Source organism: Onthophagus taurus, chromosome 5, assembly GCF_036711975.1.
Source record: "Onthophagus taurus isolate NC chromosome 5, IU_Otau_3.0, whole genome shotgun sequence".
NCBI classification, from domain to species: domain Eukaryota; kingdom Metazoa; phylum Arthropoda; class Insecta; order Coleoptera; family Scarabaeidae; genus Onthophagus; species Onthophagus taurus.
This window is the reverse complement of record NC_091970.1, coordinates 4,908,250-4,934,423: the sequence shown is the minus strand read 5'-3', so window position 1 is coordinate 4,934,423 and position 26,174 is coordinate 4,908,250. Positions and strand designations below refer to the sequence as shown.

The 26,174-nt window shown below is 29.4% G+C and overlaps 4 protein-coding genes and 1 long non-coding RNA gene across 18 annotated transcripts; 2 read left to right on the top strand and 3 right to left on the bottom strand.

Moving 5' to 3' along the window:
* Positions 1-51: 51 nt before the first annotated feature.
* LOC111426242 (glutathione hydrolase 1 proenzyme-like) lies at positions 52-5,981 on the bottom strand. Of its 3 annotated transcripts, none has more exons than XM_023060683.2 (8): positions 5,918-5,981; positions 4,072-4,293; positions 1,967-2,184; positions 1,728-1,920; positions 1,476-1,673; positions 1,175-1,424; positions 577-1,122; positions 52-408 (listed from the first exon to the last, which is right to left on the bottom strand). In XM_023060683.2, the coding sequence occupies exons 1-8, from the start codon at positions 5,971-5,973 to the stop codon at positions 259-261; spliced, it is 1,833 nt and encodes a 610-aa protein (XP_022916451.1). In that variant the 5' UTR covers positions 5,974-5,981; the 3' UTR covers positions 52-258. The 3 variants fall into 3 exon arrangements, with proteins under 3 accessions (XP_022916451.1, XP_022916452.1, XP_022916449.1); XM_023060684.2 differs by lacking the exon at positions 5,918-5,981 and adding an exon at positions 5,814-5,901; XM_023060681.2 differs by lacking the exon at positions 5,918-5,981 and adding an exon at positions 5,375-5,642.
* LOC111426333 (nuclear protein 1) lies at positions 2,599-3,223 on the bottom strand. Its single transcript, XM_023060828.2, has one exon. It carries the CDS (start codon positions 3,095-3,097, stop codon positions 2,897-2,899), a length of 201 nt encoding a protein of 66 aa, XP_022916596.1. The 5' UTR covers positions 3,098-3,223; the 3' UTR covers positions 2,599-2,896.
* Positions 3,456-20,627, top strand: LOC111426271 (uncharacterized). Of its 11 annotated transcripts, XM_071195976.1 has the most exons (14): positions 3,456-3,559; positions 3,616-3,723; positions 6,336-6,412; positions 6,489-6,569; positions 13,511-13,563; positions 15,683-15,750; positions 15,802-15,896; positions 16,202-16,387; positions 16,443-16,557; positions 17,519-17,579; positions 17,634-17,766; positions 17,822-18,104; positions 18,159-18,319; positions 18,668-20,627. In XM_071195976.1, the coding sequence occupies exons 6-14, from the start codon at positions 15,685-15,687 to the stop codon at positions 18,840-18,842; spliced, it is 1,275 nt and encodes a 424-aa protein (XP_071052077.1). In that variant the 5' UTR covers positions 3,456-3,559; positions 3,616-3,723; positions 6,336-6,412; positions 6,489-6,569; positions 13,511-13,563; positions 15,683-15,684; the 3' UTR covers positions 18,843-20,627. The 11 variants fall into 11 exon arrangements, with proteins under 11 accessions (XP_071052077.1, XP_022916503.1, XP_071052075.1 ...); XM_023060735.2 differs by lacking the exons at positions 6,336-6,412; positions 6,489-6,569; XM_071195977.1 differs by lacking the exons at positions 3,456-3,559; positions 3,616-3,723 and having other exon boundaries at positions 5,983-6,412; positions 6,475-6,569.
* LOC111426259 (histamine H2 receptor-like) lies at positions 7,022-18,728 on the bottom strand. Its single transcript, XM_023060712.2, has 5 exons — positions 18,637-18,728; positions 12,104-12,254; positions 10,266-10,523; positions 10,009-10,215; positions 7,022-9,945 (listed from the first exon to the last, which is right to left on the bottom strand). Exons 2-5 carry the CDS (start codon positions 12,200-12,202, stop codon positions 8,863-8,865), a joined length of 1,647 nt encoding a protein of 548 aa, XP_022916480.1. The 5' UTR covers positions 12,203-12,254; positions 18,637-18,728; the 3' UTR covers positions 7,022-8,862.
* A 1,726-nt stretch (positions 20,628-22,353) lies between the features above and the next one.
* LOC139429791 (uncharacterized) lies at positions 22,354-26,043 on the top strand. Of its 2 annotated transcripts, none has more exons than XR_011640378.1 (5): positions 22,354-22,763; positions 25,000-25,181; positions 25,530-25,609; positions 25,669-25,784; positions 25,908-26,043. It is a non-coding gene; the product is annotated as an uncharacterized lncRNA (long non-coding RNA). The 2 variants fall into 2 exon arrangements; XR_011640377.1 differs by lacking the exon at positions 22,354-22,763 and adding an exon at positions 22,771-23,957.
* Positions 26,044-26,174: the final 131 nt, after the last annotated feature.

Below are 26,174 nucleotides of genomic sequence, written 5' to 3'. Positions count from 1 at the left end.
TTTATTTATAATAAATGTTTATTTATAATAAATGTTTATTTATAATAAATGTTTATTTATAATAAATGTTTATTTATAATAAATGTTAATATATACACAGAAAAAAACGTGATTATAACAAAAATATATCAAAAAGATTATACAACTTAACAAATACGCGTATATATGTATACTTTCTGTACAATTAAAATATCTTCATAGTCGCATCAACATCAGTCATTAAGATTCTTTACTTTAAAAAGTCTCACTAATTCATTATTAATTATACCCATAAACATCTCCTCCCTTTCTAAAATCAGAGTTTGCAAAAATTTTGCCTTTATTCCTAAACATTGCGCAAACTATGCTTCCTCGTTCCTTATAAATTTCGAGTTTATGCCCCAAATTATTTAATCCGTCCAATATGGGCTAGAAAAAAATTAAATTAATTTCACTTTATATACAAATTAATCTTAAATAAATAAATTTATTTAACTAATTTTTTAGGTTATGTTTCATGCACATTGGGTTGCATAATGTATTATTTAAATTAAACATTTATTTTATTTAAATAAACTAAAAATACTTTTTAATTACCTGTAAATGGCCATATTCGTACGAGATTTTCATGGGGAAAAGTTGATGGTGAAATCTTGGGGCATCAACAGCTTCCTTAATGTTTTGTCCGAACCACAACAACCTCATAATCACTTCGGCCACAGCCGTCGTTATTTTAGTCCCCCCAGAAGCGCCTATAACTAAGATAACATCGCCGTTTTTATCCGTGATAATCGTCGGGCTCATCGAAGATAACGGCCGTTTTCCCGGGGCAACTACGTTGGTGGGGGACCAAGGAACCCCAAAGTAATTATTAAAATGTGGGTAAGAAAAATCGTCCATAACGCTATTTAACACTATCCCAGTTTGTTTCGATGTTACCCCAGCTCCGAAATATAAATTAATTGTGCTCGTAACTGAAACCGCATCACCATTTTCGGCTAAAATAGACATGTGAGCTGTTCCGTGGTCATCTTTATTCACCATAACAGCCCCGTAATCTTTGGGGTCTTGACTAGTTCCTTGATCGCTTATCATTGAACGGATTTCATCCGCGTAACTTTTTGAGGTTAAATTTTTAATAACCTAAATAAAATAATTTAAATAACTTGATTCAATCTGAGTTTAATTAGGTAACCTGAGTTAATTCGTTAAATTTAGGATCTCCAAGTTCGGTTCTTCTCGCATAAGCATATTTAAAAGCTTCCACAACTCTGTGATAGGTTAAAACCGTGGAGTTGGTGTCTTCGATGCTTTCTTTAGTCATGTTATAACCCGCCAATATATTTAAAATAAAACATAATAGGGGCCCTCCACCTGGGAGACCGATTGTGTGGAGTTTTTCCCCGTTGGGAAATTCCGTAGTGATTGGATCCATCCATTCGGCTCTAAAAATTAATTTTTAATTTTGTTATTTACAAATTAATTAATTAATTAACGTGTAATTTCTTAAATCATCATGTGTTACTAAACCCCCCATTTCTTGGATATCATCAACGAATGATTTCGATAAATTTCCAGTATATAATTCGTCACCTCCATTCTTAGCGATTATTTTTAGGGTTTCACAAAGTTTTTCAGGAATCACTCTCGAACCAATTGGCTTATTTTCTCCTTTTGGGTCTTTAAACCAAGTTCTAAAATTAATTGGACGCATTATTTAGTCGGTTGATTCGAAAATAAAGAAATACTTGAGATGGGGATCCTTTTTAATGTTCTTTTCATCCCATTGCACTGAATCGTGTTGGGCCAAACTTATATTATAGCCATGCTCGCAAAGATCTATGGAGGGTTGAATTAACTCTTTCCATGGGAGTTTTCCAAAACGTTTGTAAGCCGCCCAATATCCTTTTAATTCACCCGGAACTCCGATTGCGAGGGGACCTAAAATGATTGATTTATTTATGTTCGTTTTGATAACGTTGGATACCTTTTTTAGTTGTTGAATCGTTGGTGTATAATTCTTCTTTAGTTGTTAGTGGTGCGAATTCCCTAGCGTTTAATGTGTAAGCTCGTTTTTCTTCTCGGATGTAAATGGTCATTAAGAAACCTCCCCCGAGGCCCATACTTTGCATGTTAACTATTCCATTACAAAATAAAGTGGCGATCGCTGCGTCTACAGCTGATCCATTTTTCTCTAAGATGTCCCTAAAAAATTATTGGAATTTAAAATAATAATTAGATTTTTAGGTTAAAATGTTGGGTTATGCAAATAAGTATGCAAGATGGTGTGGTGGGTTGCATAACCCAATATATATATTTTTTAATTATTAATTTTAATTAAAATTAAGCAATATTAATTAATTATTTTAAATTAAAAACATTAAGATTTATTATTAAAATATTTTTAAATTTTATTTTAAAGTAAAACCTTGATGAATCCGCCTCTACACGAGTTTCATAATAAATACGCAATCAAGCCAAGGTCCCTCTAAATCCTTTGTTAGTAAACAACCTCAACCCACTCGTCCAAAATAAATTAAAAAACGCAACACAATGAGCAATAATCTTTTTTTTAAAAGCGTTTAATTTACAAAGAGAAAAGAAATAAAACGAAAATGGTACTTAATAAGTCATTTTATTCGATTTTTTTTAAGTCTTGCCATAGAACGCAGGTTGTTTTTATTATATTTACAGTACATAACCATAATTATATTTAATTAATAAGTAATTATTAAAAACGCAATAAAATTTCTCCCCAAAATCGCAACGAAACCACCACAAACCGTATTTTTCTTTCTTCCAAACCCAAAAATCACAGAAAGAAACCTCTATTCATAATCCACAACCAAAATCGTCAAAAACAAAGCGCAAAAATCGATCGTCTTTAAAAAAAAATAATCACATCCGTTCTTTTTCTTTAATTTTTCGCTTTCACTTCGACCACCTTCCTATTCTTCTCAGTGTTCATTAATTTCGTGACGATTTTCCTTGTGTGTCCACTCGGATCGAAATGGTTCGTGTGCTGGCTCACTTCTTTCTTCGACCGTTGCTTTCCTGGGTAAACGTGTTTATCGTCGAAATTGTAGTGTTCGTACTCGTCAAAATGGCTTTCGGACATGTTGGTTATTATTTTTCTTTGTGTTAGATGTTATAAAGCACCGGTTTTGAGGTAGATTTATTCGATTTTCGTCGCACTGAAATTCCTCGATGAAACTCCTAACGTATTTTGACGTTAAACTGACGTTTAAGCGATTCGCGATTGTTTATATACCCGACCCGGATCTTGTTGATTTGATATTAAGCGCATGCGTTGTCATGGTGGTAGATACTTCTACATTTTTTTAAATATTTTTTTATTTAATTAATTAATTTATTTTTATAATTTTTATTGAATTAATTAATCATTAAAAATAAAAAGTATAAACAAATTTTAATTTTATTTTGCACGATTAGATGGTTGGTACTAATTTTGACATTTGACAGTTTTAAATTATAGCTGTCAATTTGAGTCTATTATTTTTAAGATTATTTACATTTTTGAAGCTTACTAAGGCGTTTGAAGATAAAAATTGGTTTAAAAGTGACTTGTTTTGGTGACAATTAAGATTAAAATCTGATTCTAACCCGTTTTTTTAGGAACTTTCGATAAGAAGCTAGAAAACATCATCTACAATAACACAATGAGTAATTAATTAATTTCCAATACAATTTAATGCAAGTACGCTTCAATGAGTGAAAGTCAAGGTTAGTAATGATTTTACGCAGTTAATTAATACCGCGGCTATTACGTTATTTATTTATATTGATAAAAAATCTTTTTCAATGTAAACAAAATGATCGAAAACTTTTCTGTTTTGACGCCTTAAAATTGCGTAACACCAACAAAAACATTGCTTAAACCACGTAAGCGCCCGTTTTAACGCTATTCTAAGTAAATAACACTGCATCAGCAGGTACAGAGTATGTTCAAAGATAAGATAAGGACTTGTTTATAAAGTAAAAAGATAACGTTGCATTTTAGAAGTAATTTTTGAAATTGCATGCAATTTTTGTGTTGCAACTTGAAAAAAATAGTTTAGCAAAATTACTTACTTTCCGATTCTGGCACACGCTGCAGCATCAGCACAAACTGCGGCCTTTTCGAAGACGTGGAGTCGCGATGGCGAAGGTGGTAAAGGCTTTAAAACCGCAGGCGGGTTAAATACTTTTGTGGTGTTTTTCGAAAAGGCCCCCATAACGTGTGCCAATCCCAAACAGAGGCATAGCAGTACGATCAGCGCAATCAAAACGGCATAACGCGTTTTAATACGGGGCCTATAACAAATTAAAAAAGAAAATTGTTTTATTTAACTTCAAATCATATTTTTTTTTACACTTTTAGCACCAACCTAATTTTATCGAAAAAAATTCCTAAAAATAAAAATTATTTTTAAATTATAAACATTTAATTTAAGTTGGTACCAAATTTAAAAGTCAATATAACCTCAAAAAGTTTATTGAACTAAAATTTAAATTAATAAGAACAACAATAACGCAACTCACAGGAAGTTGAATTGCATAAGAGAGAGGATGTTGCGGTTCAAGAAACGAGATAATAATCATGTTAATTTTCTTTGTAAAAAAAATCTTTATCTATTTTGCTCGTTTAATCGAATTTTTTTTAACGAGATTTATAAACAATCAAATTCGCTTCAAAACTAGATATAGAGTGAAGTGATGACCTAAAGTGGCCGAGAAACTGGTTCTCGCAAAGTGAAGGTCTCATCTAAAGATGGAACGGAAAACGTCTCTGTTACCATGGCATGAATTCTTTGTTACTCTCATCATTTTTAATCGTTTTAAACAAAAATCCAAGCTTTTATTGAAATGTATTGATAAAATAAACGTGGAAAATTATTCGCGTTCAAGTAGCTCGATTAAAAACACAAATAAAGGAGATAAATTCGTGTTGTGTGTTAATGTTATCTTGTTATGTAGGTAGTTATAAATAAAATCGTAAAATGTCGCCCGAGCGACATTAAATTTTGTTGCGAAAGAGTGCATAAAATAAAAATAATAAAGTTTAGAAAATAAATGTGAAGCCAGGCAACCCAATATACACTATCTTTTTTTTTTAATTAAAAACAGATATTAATTAAATTTTTTTAATTAATTTAATTCAATTATGAATAATTAGTGTAAATAAATGAAATTAAATCAAATTTATTGTAAAAATAATAAAAAATAATTTATAAATAAAAAATTGATTTAATATAATTTGAGTTATGCAACCTAATATACACTCCGAAAAATCAAGCTGCATACTTTTAATAAAATTAAATTATTAATTTCTATTATTATTACACCATTTTAATCTAATCTAAATCTAATTGATATTTTAATTAAATAAACTTACTTAGAAATTAATCTTTTACCAGCTTGGAATTTTTGATAGCAATTTTTTCGAGTCGCAAACATCTCCACGGATTTAACCCTGTTAAATTGCATATTGTGTAATTTTTTCTTCCTCCGATTTACGAGCGATTGCACCACCGCGTAATGAGCACTTCCGGCGACGCGAAAATCGACCATACTCGTCAATCGCTTTCATAGCACGAAAAGGAATGAATTTTTTCTACATTTTTTAGGTTAAATTTGATTGTATTTAAGAGGGTTGGCGACGTGGAAATGCTTTAACACTCAGAAACGCGGGGGTTTGATCGATATTTTGCAACGGACTTGCGCAACACATTGAAAGAAAATAAAGGTGCATCGAAATCGCATAAGATTTTTTTTTCTTATTGATTTAATGATAATAATAAAAGTAATTAAAATTTATTAATTTATGTACTCACCAATGAAAGGAAAACAATTTTAATTAATTCACGGCGAATTTTAAGGGGATTTTTATCTTTGTAGGAAATTTTTGACATTTAAATAGTTGATTTCTGTCACTTACTTTTTGACAACTTTTGCTCCTTCGGTTTCCGAAATTTCCAACGAAACATTCACCATTTTCGTCTTTTATCCTAAAGAAAAGAAAAGATCTTTACAAAACGCTTTACATTAACGCAATGAAAATTCGTTCTTTTAAAAACCCTTTATTTATACTTTTCCGACTTGTAATTTTAATTAAGGACCATCTGTTGCTACATTCACCCTTTAATCTTGTAATTACCTCATTAAAGTCGGATGTTTAAAAAGGAATTATTAAATTGTGTCAACAAAGACATTAATTTATAATTAAAAACCCATTAATTAAAACTATTTGTAATTTGTATTAAATTTGATCGAAAAATTATACCGGAAGTGGCTAACCATATTGATAACCCAACGAATCGACGTCGTTTCACTAAGAACTCATTTGACGTTTACAGAAATGTCAATATAAGATCGCAAGAATTAAACAGTTTGGATTGATTTATTTTAATGTGATTCGCTTGATTTTTTTTTGGTAAGTTTAAGCACATTTAATTTAAACATAGTTATCAGTTTAATAACAATACATTTTTTAAGACATTTTCTTTTAGTTTTGAAATTCACGTCAAAGTGGCGTCATCGACATAACCTAAAATGACAAGTACATAACCTCAAATTTTTTTTGCATTTTGGTAAGTGTTTATTTGTTTAATTATTTTTATTCTGAAAAAATCCAGATGTTTTTTCGAAATATCACTGATAACCTTGGTTGTTTTCTTAATTTTTTTATTAAAAATAAGTTTAAAACACAAAAAAGGTCAAGATAATCGCAAATGAGTGTAAATAAAAGGTGATTGGGAATCATCCGAGTATTTTTTTCGTAGTTCATTCACGTTTCGAGACGATAAAAGTGGTTTCGAAAACACTTTCGATAAGCCCAATTTAATTTTGCGAATATCGAAAGGAATCGTTTCAAAATAGAACAAATTTGTAACAAAAAATACGTTGATTTCGCGATTGATTCGCGTGAAAAGTCAAATAATAAAATTGGGTTAATTTAAAACGAAAAAATAATTTTATTTTAAGATAAAATTATTCTTGAATGATAATTTATAAAAAAATGATACAAAAAAAGAGTTGCTTACCTTCACCGCAACCAGTTTGGAGGTTAAATTATGTCATAGACGTTGAATAAAACTTATTTGTGCTGATGTTTTATTACTGGGTTGGTTTCCTTAAAGAAGTCCAACCTGTTCGATTTGCCAGCTAATACTGTGTTGTTCTTTGCGTGCAATTCACGAGACCACGCGTCCTTCGGCGTCAAAAGATGAATCGTGTTAATCTGGGAACCGTTTTTTTTTAAAACGCGAGTTTCAAGACTTTCAAGAATTCATACGGAAATGATAAATAATATTTAACATATTTGTAATATCTATAATACGTCTTAATAATTATAAAAATTCAAAAAATCTTATATTAAAATAAATTACATTTTTTAATTAAATAATTTATCGGATTAATCATAAATTTATTTTTAAACTTAATTTGAATTTCCCGCTTAATCAGTCGACTTTGATTTGAATCGGTTACCTTAGCAACCAGCACATTTTTTGTTTTTTTTTTGTTGATTATTGTTAGCGTGGGTGTCCATCTTGTTGTCTTTTAAATTTTGCAAAAAAATCATTACACTTGTAAGTACAAAACGTTTAGTGAGATTATGTTGGGTAATTTTGCGCAATATCAAGTATATTGAGGAAAATTAATTGTGTTTAATGGATCAATGACCCGTAGGTAAATAATGTTGGGTGAGGTTATGTATATTGCAACCTTAGATTTTGGTTTTGACTCAGAGCTATGTGCAAATTACATTTTTAAAACAATGTTTCTGGGTGGAAAGACTTGGAATTAATACTTAGTTAATTTTATTATGAATAAAAAGTGAATCACAATCGAATCGTAACAAACATCAGTTTTGAGAATAAAGTAAATACTCAACAAGATAAAAGAGTATTTAAATCCTTCACTTTTTGTGATAAGACGTTTTCTTTCAATATTTTACATGTTCGTTTTTGGAGGATAATTTAATTATTGCAATGTTATTCTCTGATTAATCATATTTAACATCCAAATAAGCCTTTGAAATTATCTAAAAATTAAGTTTCTCAATAAATGAAATTAACTGATATAGTCATCGTGCACGACATAATCAAGGGTATTATATTTTATCAGACGATTAATAAAAATCTGTTACGTTTATAAACAACAAGATAACATAACCTCAAATATTTTGATGGTTCAGTTCAAATTGCAAAGATTATATCATATTTCATCTTTTCTTTCTTTTAGTACATTTTATTATTCCTTTTATTAACATTTATTATTTATATTCCTCTTTCCGCCAATTCTTTATAAAGGAGCTTCAATTAATAAAAAATATTAATCATCGGAACTACCTAAAATTAACTTAAATTAAGTTTCCCAATAAATGATATTAATTGATATACTCATCAGGACATAATCGAGATATTATTTACCAGACTTAGATTATTAATAAACAATCTTTATTGTGTTTATAAACACTTAATAACTTAACCTCAAATATTTTGACGTTTCTGATTAGTTAAAGGATTCGTAAAATATACAAATAAATATTGCATTTTTTTATTCATTGCAGAAAATAAAATATACATTCTTTTATTCTGTTTGATTCCATCGAACGTATAGATTATTATTAATTATAATTTAATACTGCTTGGGATATGTAACAAATATACATAGCTTATTTGTCTGTTTTTAAATTTCCTCTTGATTGTTGGTTGTACCCTGTAGACATCGAAAAACGAGTGCTCTAATTCTATTTTAATTAATTTATTATTTATTGTTCGTCGATCTACCGTTGGACATCCATAATTGATTTATATCTAAACGAAGAACGGACATTGTATCACATAGAGACATCACATTGAAAAAATAAATTGAAATTCTTCATAAAATAACTTCCTGGGTTTTTTGAAAATTGTTTTTTCTTATCCCGTTTTCCGAAATCTCTTTTAAAGGTTCTGATTCGCTTTGAAGGAGTGGTTTCATCGTTTTTTCTTCCTCCTCTTCTCCTTGTTGGTAAAAATAAGATTTCCATTTTTTCTCTAATAGAGATGTCGTGGAATGTGTTTTATGGATATCTTTTGGGGGTGAGTTTTTGTCGCTTTCCTCTGAAAATGCGCGGGTTATTAAAATTTTGGGAGAATTGATTTCTTTTTGGGGTTGATCTTCAACCAAAAAAAATTTTTGGAGGATATTTGATGGTTTTGTTGAAGAATTTTCGTTAACCATTGATAGTTGTTGCGATAGCTTTTCGGAAAATTCGTCGCTAATTTTTGGTACTTCCAAAGTGTTACAACTTTTCGCTTGAATTATTTTCCTCGGATTAGTTGGGGAAAGGTTTAAACTCCCCGAGGAATCTTTTTTCCACGTTGATTCCGATGCAATCCTTTTAATTTTTGATCGTTGGGGGCTTTTTTGAACTTCTAAAAGCGCCTCGGATAACCTTCTTTGTAACGTTGGTTTTGATAAGAATCCGAGGGGCGTTAACGATTGTCTTCGAGACCCACACGTTGATGGAGTTCGGGCTTGAATTTCCTGATTCATCTCGTTTTTTGATAACTTTTTTCTCCAATAATTTTGAAACGATTTCCGAATCGTTTTGTTTTTGACCCCGTATAAAAAGCCGTTAATTGAAGGTGAGCACGTTAATAAAGTGAAAATAATGGAAAAAAAATGGGGGTGGATGCTTTTATGAAAATTATTTGATGGCGACAACAATGTTATGGATGATTGCCACATGATCACGATGTAATAAGGGAAATATAAAATCGTAAATGAGCCTAAAAGCTGCAAAACTGAGTACCAAGCGCTTCTCCCCCGGAATTTTGGCCCACCCGCCGAAGGAGCTGTCACGGTTGGGACAAAAAAGGGATTTCTTTGATGCGTTATGGTAACTTGGGCTGATAATGTAACCTCGTAAATAGCCGAGGCGATTCTATGCCGATGATAACGAGCTATCATCAAAATCTAAACCAAAAAAGAATGTCTGTAAAAAAAATAATAGTTTAAATTCTTATTTTCCCCCTTTACCTTCATATTACAACAAATAATTAACGTAGCCGGCAATAAAAGAGTTATCGCGGTGTAAACGGCCGAATACCAAAGAGTTCCATTCCCCGAAAAATCCGGGGCGCAAGCTCCTAAACCCTCGATGTATCTATACGGGGCTATTGTAAAAAGGGGAGGCACGCAAAGTGCTAAAGACACCGTCCAACCCACTCCTAAACCAAGAAGAATCTAAAACAGAAATTATTTAATCCGAAATAATTGTTAATTAAATTATTAACTTTTTTTGAGTTAACTAAATGTCCGTAATGAAGTGGAGAAGCGATCGCGTAGTATCTATCACAGTTTAATCCACAAACGGTCCATAAAAGTAACGGATGAAGGAGCGTAAATAGAAAACCGTGGAATGCGCATGGTGGCCCGATTGAAAACCAATTTTCCTTGGTTAATCCGGGCCCGGAAAACGACAGGAAGAGGACCCCCAAAAGAGTGTCGACCACGCCTAAATGGAGTAGAAGTAAATTGTTCGCCGATGACACCTAATTAAAAAGAAAAAAATTAAATTGATTTCAAATTTTGCTTATAATATAATAAGATATAATTATAGTAATATATTTTTGGGTTGGTACTAATGAATTCATTTCTTGTCAAAATGACGTTTATGTGAAATGTATACATAAAAGTGTCGTGTTTTGAACAAAAAGTTATATTATTATATTAATGTTAAAAGTGATTAAATAAATATTGAAAAATATGATTTTAATTAAAAGTATGGTAAATTTTAAAAAGAACTCACGCTAGATCTAGATTCCAGAACTAGAAACATTCGGGTTTACCCGTCTTAAGAGACGCACGGCTAAATCCAAATGTTTCTAGTTCTGGTGTTAGTTCTGATGATAGTGTTAGTTTTAATTGTTATTCAGCGCTACAACAATCAAAATATAAATACAATTTTAAATTTAATATCTTGTAACTAACGCCATCTTTTGTCCCATGATCCTTACTATTGGAATTAAAATATTGACGTATAACCTAAAAGATTTGAAGAGATTCTGACTTAAAAGACTCACGTCTAAATCCAAATGTTTCTATATCTAGGTTTGGTGTTAGTTTTAATTGTTATTCACTGCTAGAACAATTAAAATTTAAATATAAGTTTAAATTAATAACGTGTAACTAACGCCATCTTTTATCCGGTGATCGTTACTATTAACAATAAAAATTTGACGTTTAACCTAAAAGAGTTGTTCTTTCGTCTTAGAGACGTACAGTTAAACGCGAATTTTCCTAGTTCTAGATTAGTTTTAGTTTTAATTATTATTCAGCGCTAGATTATTGTATATTTTTATTGAACTAAAACGAAGTTATGATGTAAATGATTAAGTTAGATGTATTTAACACAAAAAAGTAAGTAATAAAGTTTACAAAATAATTTTAAATTTAATAACTTCTAATTAACGTGATCGTTTCTATTGATAATTACGATCTCACAGTTAGCCGAGTGTAGCGTGTAAGCGCACGTACTTTAAAATTAAATGTATAAATTTGACGTTTAACCTAAAAAATTTGAGAAATGTCGGATATTACCAACTTAATTCTTTTTTATTTTTAAATTCACGATGTGTAACTAAGCAACTAAATTCGTGGATAATCACAAAGATCAATCTGCACAAATTTTAAACTAATAATAAATTCATAGAGCGCGTGAATAATGACCAAGTTAGATATTTACAACTCATTAACCGAGGAATTCGGCTAAACTTAGTGATTAAACGTTTATGAGTGGAGTAGTGGAGGTAGGTTTTCGAATGGAACTCTAATATTTATTCGACCAGGTAAGTGTAATCATTAAATTTTAATTGTTATTCGGCGTTAAATCATTGAATACCTTTATTGAACTAACAGTAGACCTAGAACTAGAATCATTCGGGTTTAGCCGTCTTTAGAGACGTTCGGCTAAAGAATTAAATTTTTAATATTACCAACTTAATTCTTTTTTATTTTTAAAATACACGCTACGCAACTAAGAAACCGTATTTGTGAATAATCATTAATCACAAACAATTTGACAATTAAAAATTAACCTAAAAAAATTTGATAACCAAAATGAATTACAAACCTGTCTTGTAAGTAACACCACGACCAAAATATAAATGTTTAAGGTTAGGCCGATGATGGATACCAAAATGAGGCCCGCCGCGAAAGCAGTGGATGTCATCGCTTTTCTTCGTTACCCCATCAAGCCTTGTAACGATCATTTTTATTTCTCTCTGTGAACAAATAAAATTTAAACAAATTTTTTTGAAAGAAAATCTTTCTTTTTTTTACGCATTAATCGATACAAATTCAAAGTCGACGATAAAAAAAAATATTTCCGATAACGTTAATTAAAACAATTACTACGTGACGTTTTTTTATACTTAAAATTATTTTTATTTTTATAGATAACCCAAATTATTGTTACTAAGAGGTTTTATTATTCATTTAGATACAAAAATATCACAATTAATTTTTAACCATATCTAAGTAAACATCTCCATTTTTAAAGATGTTTTTAGATGTCTCATTTTCTTTCTCCATCATTCCATAAATAAAATTATCAATATCCTCCATTTTATTATAAACTTCTTGGAGAGAAGCAATAAAAGAAGGAGATAATAAATTTTTATGTTGGGTTATTTTCGATTTGTAAACGTTCGATTTTAATGTTATATTTTCTTCGTAATAATTCCATTTGTCTTCTTGGTTATTATTAATTTTTTCTTTTAAGATGGTTAATTCGTTATTTTTATTGTTTAGTTCTTTGTTTCTTTCGTTAATAGTGTGCTTCATTTTCTTCACTAAATTTTCCAACGATTTATTTTTAAACGAATTTTCCTCAATTTTCTCCTTTAAAGCATTGTTTTCATCAAACAAGATATCAACTTTACTATTTAGGTACAAATTTTCATCACTAATTTTTATAATTTCCTCCAAAGAAGCTTTTTCTTGTTGATAATCTTCCTCGATATCCTCCAAATTCATTTTTAAAACATTATTTTCTTCTTTTAACTCAACAATTATTTCTTTCAAAACAATATTTTCCTTAAAAATTTCATTTTGTTTTTTAATTCTTTCGTTTTTGACCGAAATCTTTCGCTTACTCGTTTCTAATTTATCATTTAAAAGCGAACATTTCTCCTGGATTTTTTCACATAACTCCTCAACGCTTTTATTTTTACTTTTTAAAATTACTAATTGATCGCTTAACGTTTCGTTTTTACTCCTTAAATCGTGAATTTGTTGCGATATTACTTCTAAATACAACATAATGTTTTGATAAGTGTTTACTTTGTCTTCTTTGATATCATTTTGTGGTAAAAATGAGTCAATATCGATGGAGGTGTTACAAAAATCGATTAATTCTCGCGTTTTTAATCGGATGTTATCGAGGAAATCCTCCGCCATGCGATGTTTCGGAAATTTTCTTTGATTTTTTATGATATTGTTTCCCTTTCGGACCATTTTAATTTTTTTTTCTTGTTAGGTGGAGTGATAGAAAATGAAGCACAGTGTGTGGATGACGTTTATTAACTGACGGTAAGTTATCAATATTAACTTGATAAGATTTGTATTCGCTTGATAATCAAATTGATAATAACAAAATTGAATTTTTTAGATCAAATTATTATTGTGATAGTTATGCAACCAATTTAACACCATCATTTTTTATTAAGTTAAAATTGTTTTGCCAAAGCGATAAGAATTGTTTACGTATTTCTTGATCGTGCCAAAGAAGATGATAAATTTAATTTAGACAAAACAGTTCTCATTTGAAGTTTGTTACATAAACACTTAACAATAAAAAATTTGTGGAGAAATGTCGAATGTTAAAAAAAGTAATTTAGTAATTTTTGTGGTTTTAGGGGTGTTTTCATTAACATCTTGTCAAGGTATTTCATATTTAATTTAATGTTGATAATTTTTGTATATTGTTTAAACGTCAAATATTAAGCAGTTGTATTTTGAGTTGCATAACTTTCTATTACTATTTTATTTCATTCATATCCAAGGTCCGTTGAGTAAACATACTGTATAAAGTTATCCAACTCTCTATGAACACTGTTGTTATGAACGTATCCCCTCCGCAAAGGCCTTGTTGTGACGTCATTGGAAGAATTGTCATTTCCGTTTTCATTTATGAAATATAAATTACACCTATACCTAAACCAACACAAACTCTTTATTTCTTGAGTTTAATAACACTTGTTTAATTTTGAAATAATTATTACCATAAATATTATTATTATATTTATATTAAAAATTTATATTGTGATATTATATTGTTATATTTTTCCTCATATGACGTCATGTTTCCCACCTCACCCCGTCAACGTTAATTTGTTCGAGTTGGATAACCTTGTAACCAATACTCAATGGACCTTGATTCATATTATTTAATTTGACATAAAGATAACCTCAAACATTAAGAAATGACAGATAAAGTAAGTAATCAAATTTTCAATATAGCCAATATAGTAAATTTTCAGTAGTTATGCTGCTGAAGTAGAAGTGAGTAGAAGCTTAAATTCTTACGAAATACATAGATAATCTCTGCATTTGTATGTTATCTTTATTTGCCGAGGCATCTTTATTCCTTTTTTGTATTTTGGACCTATTATTTAAAAAATCTGATCATTTCTTAAATTAGATTTCAACACAATTTAAGCATCTCGCAGATGAAATGTTACTAAAATTCCTACCTAAAATAATACAATTTTACGTTATTAAACGTATTTAAACCTTGTATATTTTTTGACGTTTATCGTTGAGGTTATGTTAGATTATGCAATTTCAAATAAATCAAAAAAATCTTTCTCCCGATGATGACGGTGATTATTTCAAATTCTCCTCACTTATTATTCAGACTTATCAGTACTTTATTGTCAAACGTTAATTTATATTTTACTGTCATAATCATGATTTATTTTTGAGAATCTTTTAATAAATTGTCATTAAATTATCCTCTTTGTGAAGCGAATGTACGCGTTAATTAGTTGTTCCGGCAAAGTGTTATTTCGATATTAATCTATATCCGGATTATAATTTAATATAAAGCTTTTATGTATACACCTTCGGATTAATCAACGACTTATTCAAAATATGTGCACCTAATTATGAATTAGTATATATTCAAACATTATCGAACGGTAAATTTAATGTAAATTCAATTTTCATTGCTAAAACGGTATGTTTAAAATTAATAATTTTTAAATAAATATAAATGAGATTTAATCCGACAGATGGAACCTTTTTGTAATAACAACTTTTAGTAGAAAGTAAACTTTAAGGAGGCCACGACTTCGAAACGGTAAACGTAGTCGACGCCAACTAAGCAGAATGTAAAATTCTTTTTAATTATTAAAGAAAATATTTTAAATAAACAAATAAATTAAATAAAGGAAATAACTCGTTTAATGTCAGTAAGTGAATAATTTTTTTTTATTTATTTTCATGTTTTGATCAAAGAATGACATGTGTAAATAAAATACGCGTGGTATGAGATTACAGCTGGATACGCAAGCGCTTTGGCGCGAATTTTTAAATTTAACAGCTGCAATTAGTATATCTCTAAAAGATAACTCGAGTATTTCTTATCGTTTTACATTTTACAACTTTAAAAATACGGCTGTTGTTAACAAAATCGTTTTATTTTCAGAGATGTCGGATAATTTAAGGAAACTCTTGGATAATATCACACCGAATTTCGAAGAAAATTTAAAAAGGGTAAAAAACTTTTTAATTAATTTTCTATTTTATATCTTCTTTAATTTTTAGGCTTTTATTAATGAGGGCGTACGTACTCAAATGAAAATTGGTTACCTTCCACATCAATTAGACGATGTTTTCGTTACTATTGATAATACAATAATGTAAGTTTTGTATCATTTGGAATTTAGCCAGGTTATGTCGCTAATAATGGAGTTTGCCAACGATTTTTAAATTTATCTTCACCAACTTTCCGTTTTGCGCATCCAAAAGTATTCGTTTTGCTTTATTATTTACTTTATTTCTTTCCCTTTTTCTCGGCACCCATTTGTTCACTGCGTTTTAAGCAATCTTTCAAAATAAATCTTTTTCAACTTAAGATACTCTCCCCAAGGGAAATCAACTCTGATTAATTCAAAAAAAAATCGTAATAATTTTTTATCCTTATTTATTTAGTTTTTTTTTGTAGAGAATTAAGAAATTTAAAGTTAGTAAAAACGCCGGATTTTCGAATAAACTTAATGGACGTTGATTTGTCGATGTTAACGATTAATTTGGGGTTAAGTTTGGGGCAATTAAAAATTGAAGGGGAGTACGAAGTTACTAATAAGACTTTACAGAAAATTTTACCGATTTCCCATGTCGGGAAAATAGCGTAAGTTAACCTTAAATAAGTAAAGAAATTAAATGACAAAAATTTTTTTTAACAGAGTAGTTTTAGAAAATACAAATTGTGATGGAAAAGCAGGGCTTCATATTAAAGAGGATTCTTTCGTTGTGGAAAATTATGATTTAAAATATCATTTAAGCGAAATTATTTTGAGAGTAAGTATTTTTTTAAATTTATTTTTGATATTCTTTAAGGTTAACTTGCAAACTGTCATTGTCAAAACAGTCAAGTTTGAATTTAAACATTTTTCTACCTCTCCTTTTATGAGTTGTGTTTCATCGTCTTGTTCCACATTGTTTCCTGCTTTTCATGGTGAGCTGCCAGCATTGCTACCGTTTTCTAATGTAGACACATTAGAAATGTCGTTTCTTTTGGCAATATTAAATTGACGTTTAACCTTGGTGAAAATGACAGATCAAGAATTAAATGTTCAATATTGCCAACTTAATTTTGTTATTATGTCAGATTAATGTATTTTTGTTAAACTAAAACTAGAACCTTTCTAGAGTTAGCACTAGACCTAGAATTAGAAAAATGCTGGTTTAGCCGTGCGTCTTTGTAATAGGGGTTCAAAACAAAACTAACCTACCCTAACATTCCTTCACGTTATAATTAGGGTTCAAAAGAAAACTACCTCTGTCTTAACATTCCTTCACGCTTTAATTGGATTTTTCTTCACGCTATAATTGGGGTAAAATAGAAAACCAACATTCCTTCACGCTGTAATTGAAGTTCAAACAAAACTGACCTATCGTAACATTACCCAATATTTTTGTCAGGTTGATTGACATTTGTAAACAAAACTAACCTAACTCAAACCATACTCAACTTTTCTTTCTGGAAGTCATTGCTCATTCTTTTAAATCTTACTACATTAAAACGCATTCTTTGATATTTTGTTGAAATAGATATTTATTTTATTTTAATTATTTTTGTATAAACATTAAAAATTTAAATGTCATTATGACACAAATTAATTTCAAAACCTAAAAACACAAAATTCCCCTGTTAACCATGCCAACCGTTTCCAACTTCACATCAATTTGACAGACACAGGAAAAAAATTATAATTGACAGTTACTTATTAAAAAAAAAAATAATTTGTATTAATTTTAGGTATCTTATTTTAAAGAAGACGGTTTAGAGGTCGACAACGAAATGATTGAATCAGATTTAGGTGAAAAATAAATAAAACCAAAAGCAAAAAAAATTAAATTAATTTTATTTCCAGAAAAAACTTTAGTTAATATGTTCTGGGTACAATTAACAGACATTTTAACGAACATCTTACACCGACAACTCGGAGCTGTTATAGTAGAATTCTCCGTTAACGAATTGTTATTAGACGACCCCGACGAGATGAAGTAAAAACGATTTAATTTTATTTTAAATTAGATTTCTATAAGAAATTATTTTTAGGGCTTACTCAAGACAGTTGTATTTAAGGGCGAATCGCCTTTTAGACTCGATTTTATGCACGGCCAAAACGTTTTTGGTCGAAAAAGATTATTTAACAATCGACGTGCCAAGTCTAAGCGTTGTATTTAAAAGTAGACCCCCGGGGACTCAACAGGGATCCTTAGAAACCGTGCAAGGAGAAATTTCTGATTTATCTACGTTAACTAGGTTAACTCAAGCGAATTTGTATGAAGATAAAAACTGTTTGGTTGTTTATGGGCAAGTTAGATTAAGAGATTTTAAAGTATAACGAAATTTTTTTATTTATTTTTTTTTGGGTTAATTAATTTTTTTTTAGTTTATTTACCCGTATTATAAAGCGATGTATTCGGATTCGGTTTCTGAGGGGAGTTTGAAATCGAGTATCTATAGGAGTAAAGTATTTTTGAAAATAACCATACAAAAAGACCAAAATAAATGTAACCCACAAATTGATCTGGTTCAAGTTCGAACTGTGAAGTAAGTTAAATATAAGTAATCATTAAATAATTAAATAATTGATGTTGTGGGAGAGAGAAAATGTCAAGGACGAATAATTTTTTCCGTTTCGTTTGTGTTAATCGCTTTTATACGATCGGATATTTTTAATTTGCGCCCGAGAATCGATAAATATGGGTTGCATTAAGATAACTCAATTAGTTGCATCCCAGTAAATTCGATCGATTTTACAAAATTGAAGCGAGTTGCTTCTTGAACCAAATACACCCTCCAAGTAGTCGGATTTAATATAAAAGCGACTTTAAAATTAATTCTTTTAATAAACAGTATTGACTCACCGATCCATTGAAATGACTCAAATTGTTTCAGTGACATCGATATCGATATCTCAGGTTTGGGATCTTTGAGTTGGCTCCGCGACAGGTTGAGGTCGTGGATTATTGGCAACCTTCGAAACAAAGCTCTTCCACACCTTGAAGAAAAAATTAAAGAAGCTATTAATCATGCTATTTCTATTACAGATTGTAAATCATTAATTATTTAAGTGCAAAGGCTGAATTACAAAATTATGTTGGCAATATTGAAAATTTAATTCTTGATCTGTCATTTTCACCAATTTTTTAGGTTAAACGTCAAATTTATATTGCCAAAAGAAACGATCGTCGGACAAAAGATGGCGCTACTTAGAAGTTATTAAATTTAAAATATATTAAAATTTTAATTGTTCTTGCGCTCAATAACAATTAAAGCTGGAATTAACACTAGACTAAGAACTAGAATCATTCGGGTTTAGCCGAACGTCTCTAAAGACGGCTAAACCCGAATGATTCTTGTTCTTAATCTAGTGTTATACTTTGTTTTTAAACCAGGAGGAGTATTTTAAATTTGTCACCAGATTGACCTTGCACGTGATTGGTTGAATGCGAGGAAGGTTCACACACAGGCAATTTTGAATTTTGATTTTGAATTTGAAGGTTAGGTAATTGATAATTCGACAGTTTCGTGTCATTATTGTATATTTTGTGTTCTTAAACCCTTTTTTATTATATTTTGAAATAAATACACTCATAACTTCAATGTTAATTTGTATGTATAGTGTTGACGATAACAAACGAAAATAAATACAATAATAAGTAAATAAATAAATAATAATTATTAATTTAAATTTACCGCCAAAATATCTAGTGATATTTTCTGGTTATTTTTTCCAGTGTAAATCTGACTTTCGCGTTTACTCCTCCTGGTTTAAAAACAGAGTATAGTTCTAGTGCAAGTGTTAGTTCTAGTTTTAATTGTTATTCAGCGCTAAGTTGTATATTTTTAAGATTCGGGTTTAGCCCTGTGTCTTCAGACGCAGAATATTAGGTAAGGTTAGTTTTGTTTACAAACATTAATTATACCATGAAGTTTTCTGTGGCAATTAGTAATGGCAATTATAGCGTGAAGTTTCTTTTGTAATGTCAATTATAGCGTGAAGGAATGTTAGGTAAGGTTAGTTTTGTTTACAAACATTAATTATACCTTGAAGTTTTCTTTGGCAATTAGTAATGGCAATTATAGCGTGAAGTTTTCTTTTGTAATGTCAATTATAGCGTGAAGGAATGTTAGGTAAGGTTAGTTTTGTTTACAAACATTAATTATACCTTGAAATTTTCTTTGGCAATTATACTCTGTTTTTAAACCAGGAGGAGTATTTTAAATTTGTCACCAGATTGACCTTGCACGTGATTGGTTGAATGCGAGGAAGGTTCACACACAGGCAATTTTGAATTTGAAGGTTAGGTTATTGACAATTCGACAGTTTCGTGTCATTATTGTAAATTTTGTGTTCTTAAACCCTTCTTTATTATATTTTGAAATAAATACACTCATAACTTCAATGTTAATTTGTATGTTTAGTGTTGACGATAACAAACGAAAATAAATACAATAATAAGTAAATAAATAAATAATAATAATTATTAATTTAAATTTACCGCCAAAATATCTAGTGATATTTTCTGGTGATTTTTCCTAGTGTAAATCTGACTTTCGCGTTTACTCCTCCTGGTTTAAAAACAGAGTATAGTTCTAGTTTTATTTCATCAAAAATATACCAATCTAACGTAATAACAAAATTAAGTTGGTAATATTGAAAATGTTGTTCTAAATCTGTCATTTCACAAATTTTGTAGGTTAAACGTCAAATTTATATTGCCAAGAGACACGATCGTCAACAAGAGATGGCGCAACTTATTACATTTAAAATTTATTTCTTTTTTTTTGTTACATCTAGTTTTAGGTTATTAATTGTTTAATTGTTTGTTTGAAAACGTTGAAAATATCTGTATCGATCTGGTTTTATTTCAGTATTTTTCCCCCTCCGAAATTGACAGAAATGATTTATGGTAACTCATTTGGGTTGGCGCGGTTGAGTAATCAGCGTAAATAATGGATGGAGTAAAAAACACGCTTACATCATTGATTGAAACATTTATTAACTCAAAATCTTCTCAAAAAAGAACCCTTTTCGTATGTTATAGATATCCCAAGATTTCGTGCTATCCCTCGTATTCCTTCCTAAATATAAAACGCTCGATACCACCACACACCGAGTTTGAATAAATCACATCAAGATTTATTTTGGTTCAACACGTTATAGGGAAGGTATCTTACATGTAATTATTTATAATTATTTTCATTAGTCAATCGAAACATTAATTTGACGTTAAGTGTCAAAAATTTGCTCCTAAATCAAATTTAATCAATTAATTAAAAGAAAATAGAAGTTGAAATACAAGTTTAAATTAATTTAAAGCATTATTGATATTAAACAAAAAAAATTAATTAAACAAAAAATTTTAATTTATTAAAGAATCTAATTTGACTTCAGACTTTAGTCTGACTTTAGTAGTGAAATGTCAAATTAGTGTTTAAAGCGTCGTTAGTTTAATGAAAATTTTCTTGATTAAAATTAAAATTAGAAATGATTCAAATAATATTCATAAAAATTGATTCATTTTATATTAAAAGCACAACGAAACAAAGGAGTTTAAGAAGAATTAATTTAAGGTAAGTAAACCGAACCTAACTTTTAGTTGTCAAATATTTTATGATTCATCCTGTGTTAAAAGTTATTTATTTACGAGAATGTTATAGCGGGCAGTGTTTCTAATTAAAATCCTCCCATAGTTGGGCTTGATTTAAACGTACAAAGCTCTCCCTGGCTTTTACGGCTTTAATCTCTCCCCCAACCCTACTTTTGGTATGCGGCGAGCTCAAATTTCCGGTATGTAAACCATAATTATCTCCAAATAACACAAAAATAGACGAAAAAAATCGGTTTTCGTCCGAAAATAAAATAAAAATTTTGGGTACATGCCACGATTTTAAATGCTAATAAATCAAAGAAAAATATTTATTTTTAACTTGTAAATTCGATTTTATTGAAGTATTTTAAAAATTTGCTGTAAATGCGAAAAAAGGATCAGTAACGGACGTTTCTCTTGATTCAATAAGAAACCGTTGCATATAAGCCCCTTTTAAAGAGTAAATGGAAATGAAAAAGGAGAAGGAGATGACTCAAACGCGGTACTCGTTCAAATCCAATTTTAAAAAGACCCGTCTTGTTACGTTCACGGTAAAAAGGGAATTCTTTAGTTAAAAAGAATGCGAAATTCGATATTTATAATTTTGTAAAAAATGACACATTAATTTATTTTTTTTAATTTACAGTTGGCAGCAAAAAATTATGACGCTTAGAAACGTCATTTCAAAACATTTATAAACAATCAAGTTAATTGTTATTATACGTCTTGTAAATCGGTTAAATTATTTTGAAATGGATTTAATAATGAAAACGAAATATTTACAATAAGTGAAATCAATAAAAATTTGATAATTGACCTAATTTTTACTTTTCGATTGGGTTCAACTTGAAGTTGGTGACAAAAAGATTTTAACATTTGAAAACGTCAAAGCGGAGTTGGAAGGATTTGCATCAAATCAACAATTAAAAAGTAAGATGTGGAATAAAAGCTTAAAATCAATATACGTTAAAGATTAGGTAATTAAGTAATTGGATTTTTATTAAAAATAAAAAGGTGAGCTAATTTAATTTTTATTTTTATCGTTATCGATTTGTTTCGATATGAAGTTGGTAACAATCACCTTTAGAAAGTTATTTAGTAGTATTTCTTATTATCTAATTATACTTCTTATTAATCAATTTAAATTAAATTTGGTGTTTTGATACAAAGTTAAGTTATAATTTAGAAGAATAAAATAAAATAAATTTTTGGGATTTAATTTTTTACTGAATTTAAGTTGGCCATTTTGATCTTTGACAAATCAACACGTCAGTAAGATTGTCATCCAACGATTTTTTTCAATTTCTACGAAATTTAATCAAAAGACATTTATTTTTTCTATTGCGGTAAATACCCCAACATTTCCTTAATTATCTGTAGTGTTGCAGCACTTTCCGGTGAGTTAACCTTCTTGAAATCATCCCTTTGAAGTCGTACTCCGCTTTACACTTCGCTAAACGTTACGTACAATTGGGTGTTTCAAATTAGTTATTATTTTATGTTATCAGAGTTTAGGTCGTAATGCGCAACATTAAAATATATCCCCAAGATTTTATTTTGTCACGTCTCGCTTCGGCGATGAAATATTAAAGGAATGTTATGGTTTAGATACCGTACATAAAAAGAATAAGTGCTTTTTGTACCCAACAGCGTCGTACAGAAACATTTTAGACGCTATTTTCGACGGTATGCATCGGATGGGACCTCTCCCGAAATAGTTTCCGATTCAAAGTTTGGCGTATTGCGAAAGTTTTGGGTCGGAGCCGATGCAGTTACTCATCAACGGTTTTCAAACATGTCTTATTAACTGTAATTAAAGCGTAACAACAAAAATTTCTTTCGTAAATCCATTTCGAATCCAATTTTTTTCGAGAAACTTTTTAATTTAAACTTTGTAACAACAGAATTATTTTTTCTTTTTTTGGGTTGAGGCGAATTTATTCGAAAGAAAACAGTTAGAAACTATGAATTTATTATTTCGCTAAAAATACAGCGACCGAAATTGGTCAGCGTGTTCTGAAACGTTATTAGATCGATGTGAAAACGGGGAATCAATACGAACCCGGTCGTCGCGTTTCCGGAAATACCGGAAATGTGTGCACAACGTTGATTTTGAATCGTCTTTATTTAAATTCAATAAAGTAGTTTATAAAAAAACGATTTCTTTGAGGAATATTAAAGAAACATCAAAGCTTTGGAACATCTTTGATGCTGATTATACAAAAACGTGGATAAAAGCCGAAATAAAACGGGGGTTGCGTTCAAAATTGAATTTTCTAGGAGTTAATTACCTATTTAGATGACTAACTCTAAAAGTTAAGGAGATTACCGTGTTGCAACGACTTAATTAGAATCCCTGTTCTTGCAATTAAGACAGTTTCTATGAAATTTAATCAAGAAATTTATTGTTATCATTTTTTTTGTTGAAGTTGGTAACAAAAACAATTTGACGTTTAGAAACGTCATGTCAAAAAATTCTTTATAAACATTCGTTGTGATTTTTTTGTGATTAAATCGAATTGTGTTATAAATCGGTTAGTTTTGGTGTTGTTACAAAAAATTGTGTTGTAATTAATACTCGAGATCTTTGGGTAAGTCCATAATTATTGTTGTTAATGTTATCCCGCATTAACCTTAAACTGACAGTTTCGATTTGAAGTTGGTTACAACAAATTTTTTTTATAAATAATAATCGCTTTTTATACCTATCTTTAATTATACTTCTTATAGATTAATTAATTTTGGTATTTGTATAAAAAATCTAAATTATATTAAAAAAAAATTAATAAAATAAATTTTACGGATTTAATTTTTTACTAATTTTAAGTTGTCAATATTGATTTTTGACTAATCAAAACGTCGGTATGATTGTCATTTAACAATTAAGAGAGTTTTTACGATACTTAATCAAAAAAATTGTTTATATTTATAAACTATCAAGAAATTGATCTCAAATTCTTAGTGTAAAATGGCCCTGATCGTATGAAGCTGGGGGCGCTTTATTCTCTTCGCGTAGACGGTTTCAAATAAACTTGGGCATGCAATATATGAGGAAACTCGTACGAACATGATAGCTACACGACCAAGACCGACCGTAAACGTGTTTGATTAAGAGAGTCACATCGCCAAAGTGTATCAGAACTAAACATCATTAAGCAGCGTTAAACATTACTAAAGAAATCGATTTTAACAAATTGTGTTGCTTGAAGCAAAATGAAATTTTGTGTTAGTTACACCACCTGTTCGAATATGCGCTTATTTATTTCAATTAAATACTCGGAAGTTGCGTTTCAATGTAAACATAGATAACGAATGTTTTAATCAACACAAACAACTATGAAAACCTTTCAGAATGAATGCGACTGTTTCATTAAAAAGGGATCGATAGCTGTTTCATTTTTCTATTTTAAATACCGCAAATACATTTTTATCTACAGGGTGTTCATTTTAATTGATTATAATGTTTTTTTTCTAAAAAATGCTTAAATTTTTTAATATAACTTTTATCGTTAGTTTTAAGTTGAAATAATTAAAATTAGACGCAAATGATTTAAAAAAAACTTAAATAAGCTTACCTTTAAGTCATGTTTAAGACATTAAATTGATCCGATGTTTGAAACGTGCCATTTCCAGCGTGGTGGTGCGTTTCCACTTTGGAACAAGTTGGGACAAGTCCTTTGGCAAGGAAATGCCGACGCCGACTGATCGGGCGACGACGTCGACGTCGCGACGCTTCACCACGCGCCATCTACTCACAATTCACGTCGGTACAACAACTACAAGTACATATATAAGTTTTTGATGTATACATAAAAGTAAGTAAGTTTAAATCACCTCTTAAAAGTATTTATAGAAACTTAAACTAAAAAAAATCAATTCCCTATTTAATTAATTAATTAAATTTGAGATTTTAATTAGATTAAAATTATAAATTAATTTTAATAAACGTCAAATTGACTTAAGTTGTCATTTTTGACGTCCTAAATTTAAGCGGTATAAACGAGCTAACTTCACTCGGTTATGTATATTTATTTTACTCAAATTAATAATGATTCACCTCTCTTAATTAGATATTTTAAATCATTAAATAAAATCAAAAATTAATTTTATAAAATTGTTCGTTATTAATATTAATTAATCCAAATTAATTTATGATCCGTTAGATGTCTGTGAAATAGTTTCTTAGGAAACGCCACCGGTTGCTAACCGAATTGTTGCGTTATACAATCAAAACAATTAAAAAGTGAGTTCAATAACGCATAATTTTTTAAATTAGAATTAAAATATTGTTTAACGTTTCAGATCTTTGAAATGTGCGTCTACGTACGTTATAGGGCAATGAAATAAAGGTGGGGTTAAGTACTGAAATGTCAAAGCTCAGTTGGAAGGATTTCGAGTAAATCTACAAGAATTTAAAGGTAAGATGTAGAATAGGTTTAAATCACATAGATTAAAGATTAGGTGTGATTAATAACATCGAAAATTCGATTTTAATTAGAAAATCTAAAATATGCATTAAACTAACTTTTCTGTCATTATAGTTTTAAAAAAACGGTGGTGCCATCTAACAACGAATAGCCAAACTATATTTAAATTAACAATAAGTTTAAACGTCAAGATTACATTCGAAAATTGCTTATGTTAACATATCCTTCGCTAATAAATCTTCATAAGTGGTTCTTATTTTTTTTTTGAATACTTAGTTTTGTTTTTTTTGTTTCGTTAATTGTTACTTGCATTTTAGGAATGTAATACTCAAAATGCAATAAATTTTTTCGTTTTACATTATTTATTTTGTTTATGTTATT